The 13,514-nt window shown below is 41.2% G+C and overlaps 1 protein-coding gene across 18 annotated transcripts in view; it reads left to right on the top strand.

The window, feature by feature from the left end:
• The window catches only part of TANC2 (tetratricopeptide repeat, ankyrin repeat and coiled-coil containing 2), a gene marked incomplete at its 3' end in the record, with an annotated part of 361,692 nt that overhangs the window by 293,583 nt on the left and 54,595 nt on the right, over nucleotides 1–13,514 (top strand). For all 18 annotated transcript variants that reach the window (XM_082443054.1, XM_082443053.1, XM_082443067.1 and 15 more), the window contains one exon: nucleotides 1,239–1,846. In XM_082443054.1, the coding sequence (XP_082299180.1) occupies nucleotides 1,239–1,846 (608 nt within the window). The remainder of the gene's footprint in view (nucleotides 1–1,238; nucleotides 1,847–13,514) is intronic.

The raw sequence follows: 13,514 nt of genomic DNA, 5'->3' as shown, positions 1-13,514 counted from the left end.
AGATATAAGATGAGAGCTCAGAAGAAATGACTAAGCTGGAAATAGGAAATTAGACATCATCCACGTATAGATGATATTTAGAATCATGGGACCCAACTATTCTAGGGAGTGAGGGTGGCCAGATAAGAGGAAAGAATGGAGACGTGAGCCCTGGCTGGACTGAGAAATGAGAGAGGAGCCAGCCAAAATGGCTGGGTAGGAGTAGCCAGTGTGCTAAGAGGAAAATGAGGGGAGCATGCTGTGGGAGCAAAAGCTGCAGGAGGGGACTCGAGAAGAAAGATGTGTTCACCTGTGTCAGATACTGCTGAGAGGTTGAGGAGGATGAGAAATGAAACTTGGTTATTGGATTTGGCAAGATGAAGATTGCTGATCATCTTGACAAGGACCATTTCAGTGAAGTGACGGGATTGAAGCCCGATTGCAACAAATGGAGGAAAGAATGGGAAGGGAGGAATGAAATACAGTAAGTAGAGAAAACTTTTCTGTTAGGTTTTGCTAAACATGGGAACAGAGATATAGTAGTTGGAGGGAGGAATACGGAGTCACATGTCTCTGTGGAGACAAGACAGAAAGAGAAGAGAAGAGGAAATTAATGCAGGAGAGGGAATGGATACTTACAGGAGCAAAGTCTATAAGCAGATAAGAAAAGATGGATTCCAGAGCATGAGAGTCACCACAAAGCCCTGTCGCCTTCCCCCAATGTAATTTCCAAGCATATCACCAAGGTACCAAGCTTCCCACTATTAGAAGTGTTCCTTTGGGCTAAGGCATCTCCAAAGAACCTACATTAAAATAAAGTCATTTTATCAGGCAGGATAGAAGGTCACATTTTTATATGACATTATTTAAGTCCTTTTACATTTATCTTAGTGAGTTGTACTTTGACATTATGCTATGGTTTACACTGAGAAAAATTACAACAAAAGTTATATGGCATTCTCTTTTCTATTTTAGGAGTGAGTGTTATTTAGGATATTGACCATTAAATCACTCCTAAAGTGCCCTTTATGAAGACCCATAAAAGTTATTTTAAGTCTCAATATTAGGAAAAGTGTCCCTCCTGTGCAACTAATATGTCTTAATCTATGGACACTAATACTCGATCGTATTTCCCTCTTTTCTTTGACCACTCAGAAGTTCAGAATAAATTTGTGGACCTCGTAGTTTATCACAAGAGTTAGGGGAAACTGAAGGTCTTTCTCTCTTTCTCTCTCTCTCTCTCTCTCCATCTGTTTTAGGAAATTACCAAGCTGCTGCCTTTCCATAGGATTTTTTTGGATCGACTAGAAGAGAATGAAGCCATAGACCAGGACCTGCAGGCTTACATCCTGCACCGGATACACAGCAGCTCAGAGATCCAGAATAACATTTCACTTAATGGCAAAATGGACAATACTACATTTGGCAAACTCAGTTCTCATCTCAAGACACTCAGTCAAGGGTCCTATCTATACCTGAAACTCACATTTGACCTCATAGAGAAAGGCTATCTAGTGTTAAAGAGCTCTAGCTACAAAGTAGTTCCTGTTTCGCTTTCTGAGGTTTACTTACTCCAGTGCAATATGAAGTTCCCAACCCAGTCTTCCTTTGACCGGGTGATGCCTCTCCTGAATGTGGCAGTGGCCTCTCTCCACCCACTGACTGATGAACACATCTTCCAAGCCATCAATGCTGGCAGCATTGAAGGCACGCTAGAATGGGAGGATTTTCAGCAGAGAATGGAGAACCTCTCCATGTTCCTAATCAAGCGCAGAGACATGACTCGTATGTTTGTGCATCCTTCTTTTCGAGAATGGCTTATCTGGAGAGAAGAAGGAGAGAAAACCAAATTTCTCTGTGATCCCAGGTAAGCCATAGATCTGTAATAAGCAATTTGTGAGCCTATTTTGTATTTATTGCATGGAGCATGGGTACTGAAAACAGAAGTGTTCTTCATTGAACATTTAACATAAAGGAAACATCTCTGTTTCTTCTTAAGACAAGGCTATAATGAAGTTTATTTTCTCACAATATTATTTCCTTAAGACTCAAAATCTGCATAGATGTTTAGAATGCTCCCTACATTCCTGTATTTTTCTAAACAATTTTGTCTGATTCCACTAGGGTTCACAGGCTATAATTAATTTTTTTAAATTAATTAATTTATTTATTTTTGGCTGCGTTGGGTCTTCATTGCTGCATGCGGGCTTTCTCTAGTTGTGGCGACCGGGGGCTACTCTTCGTTGCGGTGCGCGGGCTTCTCATCGCGGTGGCTTCTCTTGTTGCGGAGCACGGGCTCAGTAGTTGTGGCTTGCAGGCTCTAGAGTACAGGCTCATTAGTTGTGGTGCACAGGCTTAGTTGGTCTGCAGCATGTGGGATCTTCCCGGACCAGGGCTTGAACCTGTGTCCCCTGCATTGGCAGGCGAATTCTTAACCACTGCGCCACCAGGGAAGTCCCCAGGCTGTAATTAACTTAACCATTTGACAGACTTCCTCAGTATTCTTCAGAAAGAATTGATACATTGTTCACCTCTTTGACTTAGAGTAGAATTGTTTTAAAATTGTGAGTGCCCTTTTAAAAGCCATGCCGTTGTTAAAGTCACCAGTGACTGACCCCATTAGAGCCCAGCTGATGCTAAGCTTTACAGTGGAAAATGGAATCTTACACCTTATAGCTGAAAAAGACTTGAGATCAGCTGATTTAGCCACTCTTACCTTTAGATAAATAAAGTGTCATTATCCCTATTTTACTATAAAGGCCTTAAAATGCTGAATCACTTGTGAAAAGCCATAAGGTTAACAGGTGGGAGAAAGGAAGAGGAGTTAAAAGAGGAATGGCAAATGTGCTGTGTGTACCACCGCTCCCCTATCCTGCACCCGTGGTAGACGTCACTGATTTACCCCAGCACTCTTTCCTGATGAGCTTAACGCTGACTTAATCTTTCTCAGCTCAACAAACCAGACTCGATATGAAACTATGCTCAACAAACCAGACTCGATATGAAACTATTTCCCACTCTCTTGGATAGAACCTAGATCTCTAGCATCCTAGTGAGGTGTGCTTTCTACTCCTCCACACTCCTTTTTGAAGGAATTATTCCTTTAATAAAGTTGATGTTTTCAAAAGCAGGTATAGTCCTGATTTCCTGGAAACAAAGAAGACACCAACAACATAGCTGACAAACGCAGAGCTTATTCTGGCTCAGAAAGAAGATAGGCCAGGTTTGCCTGTGTCTTCCGCTGTGAGTCATCAGAGAGGCTGACCGTCTCTGACCGTGCTGGGATTTTATTATTACTTGTGAGGCATGTTCTTCACCAGGTCCTGTTAGAGACACCTGTGCTTGTGTGGGCATGCTGCTCGGCCTACTTCATGCCGACTCATTAGAAGATCAGTTCCAGATTCTGATGACGATATTAAGCCAGGCAGTAGATTTTGTGCTGTCTTCCCTAAGAGGGAAACTATTTAAAGAAACATGCTGTAGTGGAAAGAACATAAACGTTAGTCAGATGACCTGCTTAATAAATCCTACCTCTTCTAGGAACTGTGGCCTTTGGAAAATTACATAATGTTTCTGAGACAGTTTTCTCATCTACATAAAAGGAGTAATAATTCCTAGAGCTGTTGAGAATTGAGGTCATGTCGTGTAATGCCTAGACTAGCACAGAGTACAGAGAAAGTGGTCAGGGGATGTTCTGTGTCTTCCCCTCTCTTTGCAGTAATAGACCTTCCAGGTGTACCTTAAGGAGTCTTCTGCTATCAGCATTTGGGGGCACAAGATTTTTTTTAAAAACCCTGGGTCTGAGTCTCTTCTGTGAATTGTATGCCATTCCCAAGAGGATTTTATTGTAAATACCACTAGTACTGCTGCTGCTGTTAGTACACAGAGTTGGCAACGACAGAGTTAAGAAAAAGAGACCCATCTAGAATTGCCTAATAAACACTGAAATCAGTTTCCAGAGGAACTTTGCTGGCTGATCTGCTCTCTTATCCTGGAACGTCTCAGAGGATTGAGAACTGAGGTCCAGGGGAGCCAGACTAGCGCTGAATTAACAGTATCCTTACAACAGATAAAACCCTCAGGCTCTCAAAGGGGAAAAGATGGTATTTATGCAGCCATATCATGGCTTTACAGGCTTACCTTCTCAACATTGTTTATTAACTAGAATCATTTTGGCAAGAGGCTGATGCACTGGGACAAGGAGAGCAAACGCTTCTAACTTCAAATGCTGTGTAGTCTGTTGCCTGGTGATTGAATAACACTCAGGGCTGCTGAGGGATCATCATATGTCACTTAATGGCAGAGAGTAAACAGGACCAGGCATTGTCAAAAAAGCTTTCTTACATGTTTCATCTCAGTTGGAATTCAGCCTTCTTCCCAACACTGTCTGGCACCAGCTTTGTTACTAAGGTATTGATCTCAGAGCTTGAGGCCCCCTGGGTCAATGAGATGGAAATGCACTAAGAATTTAATGTCACTGGCAAAGCCCAGGCTGGCCTTTCAAAGAAACTGGCTGTAATTGCTTTCCATTGTAGGCGAGTCTGATTAGCAGGACTCTCTCCAGGCAGGGTTTGCCTTTGTGGCTTCAGCCTCTACTTCCTGTACATTGTTCCCCACTCTGTCCTCCACTTTATCTCCAGCTTCTCTCTAGAACATCTAATGTGGTTCAGTAGACCAGGGAGGACTAACTCAGTGCCTCTGAAGTCACATTTATGTAGGCCAGTGCCTGACATGCATATCTCTGTGTAAGGAGAACTTTCAGAAGCTACAGAACATCTCTTCTAGTCCGTCTTCCTGGGCTTTCAGTCTGTCTTCCTGGGCTTTCAACACTCACGTCTTCACCCTGAACTTATTGACCTTATTAGGGAATTAGACACAGGTGAGAATATTCTACTGAAGCCAAAAAGTAGTTGACCTTCCTCAGAAATAGGCCACCCAGGGAGGTACTTCTGCTAAGTGAAGAGAGTCAGTAATCTGAGGATGGCGCTAGAAAGAGGAAAAAGCAGAGCTGGAGGTCAGTGCAGCAGCTGAGATAGAGTTTTCCTTATTTTAAATATCAGACTTCCTGTTGTCCCAGAATCAGGGCAGACAATTGACATCCCAGAAAGAGTGACCTAAGGTTGCATACATGTCTGTCACAGAAAGAAATGAGTTATAGGTACCTTTTCTTGGCTTGGTAACAGGGTAGAGTATCTGTATATATATGCATGTTGGTGTTTATCAAACTGTAAGTAAAGTATCACTGCAAAATCTTTTATTACATCAAAACTTCTAAGATGTTAGATTTACATTCTAGATAAAAGTTTGCCCCTTGAAGCACTCATAAGCCTTAGACCTCACCACCTTATTCTGCCTTCTATTTCCCACTATTCATCACTGCCATATTCTGTCATACTCTGAAATTAATCTGTCCTATATGTTATTCGCTCGGCCACTGAGCTATCAGATTAACTCACTAATCTAATAAACTAATCTCTGTTGTTATGCTCATAACAGGGAAGTAGAAAACATTAAATGCAACTTGCGTATTTTAAGTAAAGCATTTAAGAGAAGTCACCAGCCTTTATAATCCAACCTATTAATGACTTTGATAGTTGAAATGTGAGGCTGATAGAGTAGACAGTTGGGGCCACCAGCCTTGTGGTGCTGTCCAATTACTGCCTAATATTTCTACATAGCTTTAGGCTAGCCCTGAATGAATCCCCACTCTTTTTTTTCCTGTTTCTTTCCTGTTATCTCTGTTTTCATGGTATTAGCCTCCCCTTCCCTAAGAACAGCTCTCAGATCAACATTTTGATGTGTATATACATGTAAGATTTTGGCATAGAGATTCAAAGACTCAGCTGCCTTATTTTTAACTGTTTGAATAAAACGCAGGAAGCCTGTTGTAAACTTTAACGAGTCTTAAGCTGTAGAACCTAATGAGGTTTGATTTGGAAGTCTAATTTGAGCTGGCCTGATTTCCTCAAACTAAGAGAAGCAAATTTATAGTGGGTGGAAAAGGGAAAAGGCTACGCAAGTCCTAACTGTACCTGTGGGGACAGTTGAGTACTTACTCGATTCCTTGTGACCAGAGTTGATATCTTACAATAAATGTTCTTTAAGATTTTTCTTAATTATTTTGGCCATGTTAGCAAATTACACAGTGGAGACTGGGTGCTCCAAAATCCATGTCACAAAGCAGTGTGTCAGAGAAGAAGCAGTTTGTCAAAGGGAGGAAAAAAAAAAAAAAGAGGGCATTCTCCCTATAAAGGAAAACTAATTCTGTGTCAGGAACTTGTACAGCCTGGCTTCTTAAAGAATACATAAGTCTGAAATGACCACAAAATGGTGAGTTACAGGGTTGTGGTGGTTTTATTTGTTTTTTTAATCCAAACAGGAGCCTCCAGGCAGGACGACACTTAACCTTACCCTCACGGAAGCACGAACTTGAGGTTACTGCTCCTCAGCCATTGTGGGCTCCCACCAACAACCCCTTGAACTGGCAGATGGATTCTGCTTTCTAAAAGCATTAGGAAGGAATTCAGCAAAGTGATAGATCATGCGAAGAAAAAAAAAAAAGGCTTCTGGAACTAAGTCAGACTTTAGGAGGTTTGGAAGAGTTAATGCAGAGAGAAGAGAGGTGTACCAAACACCTTTTGCTAGCACATGTCCCTTAGTAGGTGACCTTACCTGCCTAGAAATATTAGCTCTCTAATCTCTGTTCTGGGTCCAGATCTGCTTCACTTCTAATTCTTTTCTACCACTAAGGGGAAGTCAGTCTTCTGGTGTCATGATTTCGATATGTGATTTTCATGGAGAGATTTCACTGATCTATAATAATTGGGGGGATTTGTCTAATTTGCCATAAATATTTTGTCCTTATTATCTAAACCATTTTCTGACTGCCTGTTGGCATCAAGAATAAATTTGAGACTCAAAATAATAATGGAATATCTATTATTCTAGTGACCCAGGGTCATGGTTTTGTAATGTAATGCAAGGGAGATATTACATGAAATCTAATATATATCTGGGAATATGTCCAGTTTCCCCAGGCATGATGTCCTTAAACTTCACAAATTTGTTTCTCTCAGCATAAATCATGGAACCCACAATCTATCAGTCAAATAGGTAAATTGTCCCCATTGTTAAAACTCTCATGCCTTCAAAGATGGACAGCTATAACATATTTTTTTCCTTTTCCAAGTCCAAAATTAAGTTTGCAGAAAGCTGGTAATCAGAATTCTTCTCCACACCTATTTAAAACTGAGAACTACTTATTTTTACTGTCATAAAAACGCATGTGAAGTTTGCTAAGTTAATAAATATACAGAGAAGTAGTTCTGCTTATAAGCTGGAGAGAGAGCATCATTTTATGACTTGGCAGGCATGCGGAAGAGTGAACTAACGAAAACACAGAAGGGGCTTGTACTCTCCTGTATTTGATTTTGCTGCAAACATAATATTGCTTTATTTCTTTAAATTATATATATATATTGCTTTTTTAAGGTGTAGCAAATACGGGTTAAAGCAACTTCCCATAAGAAGCAGAGCAGGGAAATTTTAAGGGAAATTTTTGGTACTGAGAGTAGCGTAGGAAATAGAGGCTAATTTGTCCTGTTAATGAGTCTCTGAAGCAACACTGGCTGAATGAAAAGATGGGAATCCCACAGGCTTTCCTAGATTGTCAGACCAAGATTCATGGCACAGCAATCAGAAGGAGTTACTGCCAGCTTAGTGGGATATGACAGCACATTTTCTTTTTTTGTGAGCGGAGCAACTTACTCGGCTGTCTCTAGACTTTCAAAAGCAGCTGAATCTCCACATTTGGTAAAATCAACACTAATAGCCTTCTATTCACTCAACCGTAAGAACCCACAGCTGTGAGACATGTATTCACTATAGCCATCAGCATACCCACTTGGTTCTACCACCCAAATCTTACTTGTAAGTATCCACTTATTTCCACCTCTACTGACCACACCCTGTGTAACCTCCTCCTGAAAATCCTGCAATGGCTTCTTGTTGTGATTAGAATAAAATCAAAGCCAGATCCTTCAAAGCCCTGTATTACAAAGATAGCTTCTGCCTACCCTCTCTAATTAAGTTCATTTGTTCTCCCTCTTATTCACAATTTTCTGGTCATAAATGGTCATCTACCAGTTCCTAGAACTTGCTAAGCTCTTTTCCACCCCTGGCTCTTTGCACTTAATAGTTCGCTCCATCCGGAGCTCACTTTCCCTCATCACATGGCAAGATCTCTCACTCCTTCAGGTCTCAGCCTAATGGCCACCTCCTAAGACTGCCACGTGTCACCTTATCTAAGAAAGTCCTTCCTGGCTTTAACATAGCAACCTTCTGACTTTCTAGTCTTTTATTAGTTTATTGTCTGTGAATACTTGTTTATTGTCCACTTTCCCGTCTAGAATGTGAGTGAGCTCCATGAGGACAGGAACCTTCCTATCACGCTCACCTTGGTCTTCCTAATGATTAATAGAGTGGCTGGCACACAGTCAGCACTCAGCAAATATTTTGTTAAATAATGAATTAATGAGTGAACAAAGAAGTGGTCAGTGGTACTAACTTGAAGCTTGCAACTGGAAGTATTTGAGAAACTCTTCCCACAGTTAAGTAATTTCGTTTGTTCTGCTCCTGCACGTCAGTGGAAAGTGAAGGCATGCATTTCAGCACGCACCCAGTGAACATTTGTTAGGTGACATATTCAAGGCTCTGTGTTAAGCACTGCAGCAGATACAAATACAAGTAAGATAGATCTGTCTACCGTGACTTACAGGATAGCGGTTTTAACAGACATATTTATAACCAGCTATAATTTAAGGCCGAGTGCTGTGCTGGAGGTACAAAGAAAGAGCTGAGGAACGTGGAGGAGGAAGAAGTGATCCATCTTCCTGTGCCTGTTGTTGGCGTTTCAAACGGTGGCAGTTCAGTGGCGTCACAGCTCTGCTGCCTCGTGAAGCCCTGCCAACCGCCTAAAGGCTTCACTGGCACAGCAGAGGCAGACAGCGTCCGTTCTCCTAGGGCCAGTGATGCATTAACAGAAGCGCAGGAGGAAACTGTGAGGCATAGCGGGAGAAAGCAGCAAATTTCTATCCAAGTTCTATGTTTAAAAAGAAATTATGCTGTTCCACCCATTTCTACAAAGGTACATCTTGGGCACGCTTTACTTATAGTCTCCTCCTTATCGTTAACGCTTCCATCTCCGCGTTGAATATGAAACAGTAAGACAAGCTGACTAGAAATGTATTTTGTATTCCGGTTCCACGAGAAAGCCACGAAAAGAACATGCCAAAGCAGTTACTAACTGAAAAGCTGAAGATAGAGGTGAGCATTTTTGTAAAGATGTGGGTGTCATTTGCAACAAGCAGACTATAAGGCAGCAACCACCAAAGTTTAACTGCAGGCAGGGTTTTTAAGATGAGAGATGAAAAAGATCAGGATTGTCAGTGTATGGTCAGTATTTGAGTCGTGGTCACACTCATTTCACAGTTGATCCGTGGCAACGGAGATGCCTGCCAATTCAGGGTTGAATTGGGTAGTGCATTAGACAGTGGATCTGGAAGTCCTTGTGTTGCTCTTCCACGCACGCATCTGCGTGGCATTTATTCATGCATGAAACATTTATTGAACTTTTACTCTACGCCAAGGACTCTGCTAGGTACTAGAGAAACTTAGGTGACTAAGACACCCCCAACACTAGAGCCATGACCTTCTAGAGGAACGCCAGACACATAGCAACCAATGACAGTGCCATAGTACTGAGTACCATAGGGACCTAGACAAAGAGAAAATACTTCGCAGAGTAAGTGACAGTCAAGTTCAGCCTTGAAGGATGAGTTGATTCCGTTTAGCAGCATTGGCGCAGGAGAACGCTGGAAGCAGGCTAGAAAACATAATGGCAGGGACAAAAACTAGTGTGAAGACATGAAGTGCCCTTGGGGGATTGTGAGAAGCCATAATTAGAAAATAAGACTTATGGTCAGAGAGAATGATAGGAAGTGTCACTAGGAAAAAAGTCTTGAATGCCAGGTGTAAGGCTTTACAGTTTATTCTGTAGGTAACAGGGAGTCTATAATTTTGTGAGAAGGAGGAGACAATGATCAGGTAACTCTGATAATGTGCAAAATAGCTCTGACAAGTAGCATATGGAAGATGGGTTGAAGAAGAGGAGAGACTGCAGGTCAGGATACTAGTTATGAGGTTTAGAGCAGTAGTCTAGGTGAGAAGCACTAAGGCCTGTAATGTGAGAACAGAGAGCAAGGTAGACATTTTGGAGATACTCAAAAGCACTTGGTCTTTTTTTGTGTATATGGGAGGTTAGGGTGGAGGGATCAAAAATGACTTCAGAACTTATCTTGAATGATGGAAAATAGTGAAGCTACTGACCAGCATAGAACATTCTGAAAGGAGGAAGGGTTCTAGCCTGAACAAAGGCAGGAGGAAGAACAGGCTTATGGGGAGAGGTGAAATCCTATTTTTGGCATGTTTATAATGAATTGCCTCCAAGGGAAGATGAACAAATATATGTAGAAATGTGACCTTGGAAAACAGGGAAAGAGAAAGTTGAAGGCATGAGGTTATGGACTGCAGAGTTATCAGCAAATAACTGACAGTAGAAGCCATAGAACTTAACAAGATCACCCAGGTTAAGAGTATAAAGCAGGAAGTTTGGAAGCATGAAAACAGAACAGGTGTATCTTTTTATTGACATATATTTTGTTTTACAATGATGTGTTAGTTTCTGCTGTACAGCAAAGTGATTTATATATATATATACACACACACACACACACACACACACACACACACACACTCACACACACATTCTTTTTTTTTGTATTCTTTTCCATTATGGTTTATCATAGGATATTGAATATATTTCCCTGTGCTATAACAGTAATACCTTGTTGTTCATCCATTCTATACATAATAGTTTACATCTGCTAACCCCAGCCTCCCACTCCATCCCTCCCTCAACCCTCTCCCCCTTGGCAACCACAAGTCTGTTCTCTATGTCTGTGAGTCTATTTCTGTTTTGTAAATAGGGTCATATCAGAGTAGGTGTATTTAAATGCTAGAAGAAAATGGTGAGCCAAATAATAATTTACAAGAGTAATATTAGAGAAACAAGAGAAAGTAAGGTCATGGAAATCAAAGGAGAAGATTTTTCCGGGTTAGGTCTGAAGTAATGAATATAATTTCTGCCTGTATTCCATTAGCCAGAACTGTCAAGTGACCCCACTTGAATGTGAATGCAAGGTCCCTGGCAAAGTAACTGCTTCCCAACAACTCTCGACTGTGGATGGGAGCACAGACCTTTTGCAGACAGATATCCTTCTCTGCCCCATAATTCTAATCTCACTAGGTCTCCCTAAATAATTCCCCACAAGTGCCTCTATAATATAAAGACATTCCACAGCAGCACATGTTATTTCAGCCCACATTATAAGATAGCTAAGATAGGCTTTAGGTTGTAAGCAGTTCCTCACCAGCTGGCTGTCCCTGTACCACTTTATCACATCTGAGCACCACATAGAAGAATATCAGAACACTTAAGTGTTATTTCTCTGAAACACTAAAGTGTTGTATATCAAGTTTGTCATCACCAGAGCTGATGAAATCTATGTGACTACACATTAGTGACTCTGGCTAGAACAATGGAGAAAACATCCATGCTGGAAATATTTGAGTCCACTTGTTAACCTGTTTCAGTACTACAAATAGAAACTTTAAGATTAACTATCTCCCGTGGGTGCTAAGTGAAAATCTATTAGAAAAACATAGTACCATTGTATATTTTGTGTATAACAACTGTTATGCAACTTCCAAACCGGTAAATGGGCAGAGGGTAGGGATGCCCTAGAGGGTAGTCTTGCCTTAGAAAGAGATTTTGTCTGAAAGAGTCTGTAGTTCTGAACTCTTGAGGTACAGGGGCATCAGGTAAGGGCAGCTCCTCACTGTCTTATAACCTACAGTTGTGCAAGGGTGAGTATCGCTTGTCTCCAGTAATCCTTATCGAGGGGCTGCTGATGCCTACAGATGGAATGGAGGTTGGATCTACCCTCTGTTATTCTGGATACACCCTTCCCTGCCTTTTGTCAGGAGAGGGGAGAGAGGACAGTTCTGGGGGGAAGAATCTTTAACTCTGACATGTGATTGATTCTCTCCTAAAATATCGCAAAGCAAATATATCTTGAATGTAAGGTTTATATCCTCCTGAAAACCTCTGATCTACATGAAAGGTTCATATTCCTCCTGTTAGCTTAACTTTTACCTTATTTCTTAGGGACTGGTTAGCTCTGTCCTTATCCCCACTCTCTGCCTGAAGTTACACTACCAAGTTTTCCTGCAGTGACTAACAGTGAATGACATCCATCCCCAGTCATTTTTCCCTGATCCATGGATTTCCTTTCTGGCTGTAAAAGTAGTGCGGTTAGGTGTGGAGGGGCAAAGATTGGAGTTAAGGATAGGGTACTGCATTTCACCCTGCTGCATACGTTAAAGATTAAAGTTCTGTTTCAGCACACAGTCATCTTCTAATATGTTTAAAGTCTTTTATGGTTAACGGTCATTCCTTTAGTCCAGCAGTGTGCTAGTTACTATGGAGGATATAAAAGAAATATAAAATACATTTTACTTAATATCTCTCACTTAATTCTCACCACAGTCCTGAGAGATAGGTGTTACTATCCCTGTCTTACAGAGAAGTTAGAAAGCTTATTCAAGGCTATAAAGCTTGTAAGTGACAGAACTGGGATTTGACTTTCTTTCAGGGATGGAGTCCGCAGGGTGACTGAATCACAAGGTGACCTCATTATATAAGCTATGTGGAAATACTTCTTCTGCCCTCACTGCTGCCACCCCCCCCCCATTGGTCTTTACAACCACATCTGAACCCACATTAATGTTGATTTTGATCACCATCATCCTTAATTATAGGGGAAAACATAGTTGTGTTCAGTCATGCGTAAAATGTCACAGTGACTAGGGCTGTCTCTATTTCTTAACTACTCTCTCCCAAAATCCTAATCGAAAAATGTCAAAATTAACAGTTGCTGATTTTAATTGTAAGAATCCAGATTGTACACTGTAAAAATGAACATACTGTTCTTTACATTGGTCAACTTTTTCATACAAATTTGCCCAGAAATAAAAACCAGTTCCTAATCTTGTCAGTGTGGCAGTGGAACGAGGTTTCAGAAGACCTTGGGTTCTCATCTCATCTGTTTTACATCTGAGCAACGTGAGCTAGGATCTGTCCTTCAATCTTCCTGAGTTTCAGTCAATTTTCTACCGTATTAGGAGTAATATTCACTCCTGTGCCTGTAGTATAGGTGTACGGGAGAATATAAGTGTTGTAGTATTTCGAAAACCATAAGGTAGTTTACAAATGTAAGGGATTATTATTCATTCATTCTGCAGCTATTTACTCCTATTAGCAGGTTGTACATATGTGAAAAAACGTAGCTTCCGTCCTCAGTACAGTCTAGTGGGAAGACCGACGTGCAGACAGAGAGAGAGTGCTGCAGTTGGTG

The sequence above is a fragment of the Balaenoptera physalus genome (assembly GCF_965194825.1).
Source record: "Balaenoptera physalus genome assembly, chromosome: 20".
Taxonomy (NCBI): domain Eukaryota; kingdom Metazoa; phylum Chordata; class Mammalia; order Artiodactyla; family Balaenopteridae; genus Balaenoptera; species Balaenoptera physalus.
This window is presented reverse-complemented; position numbering and strand designations above follow the sequence as displayed.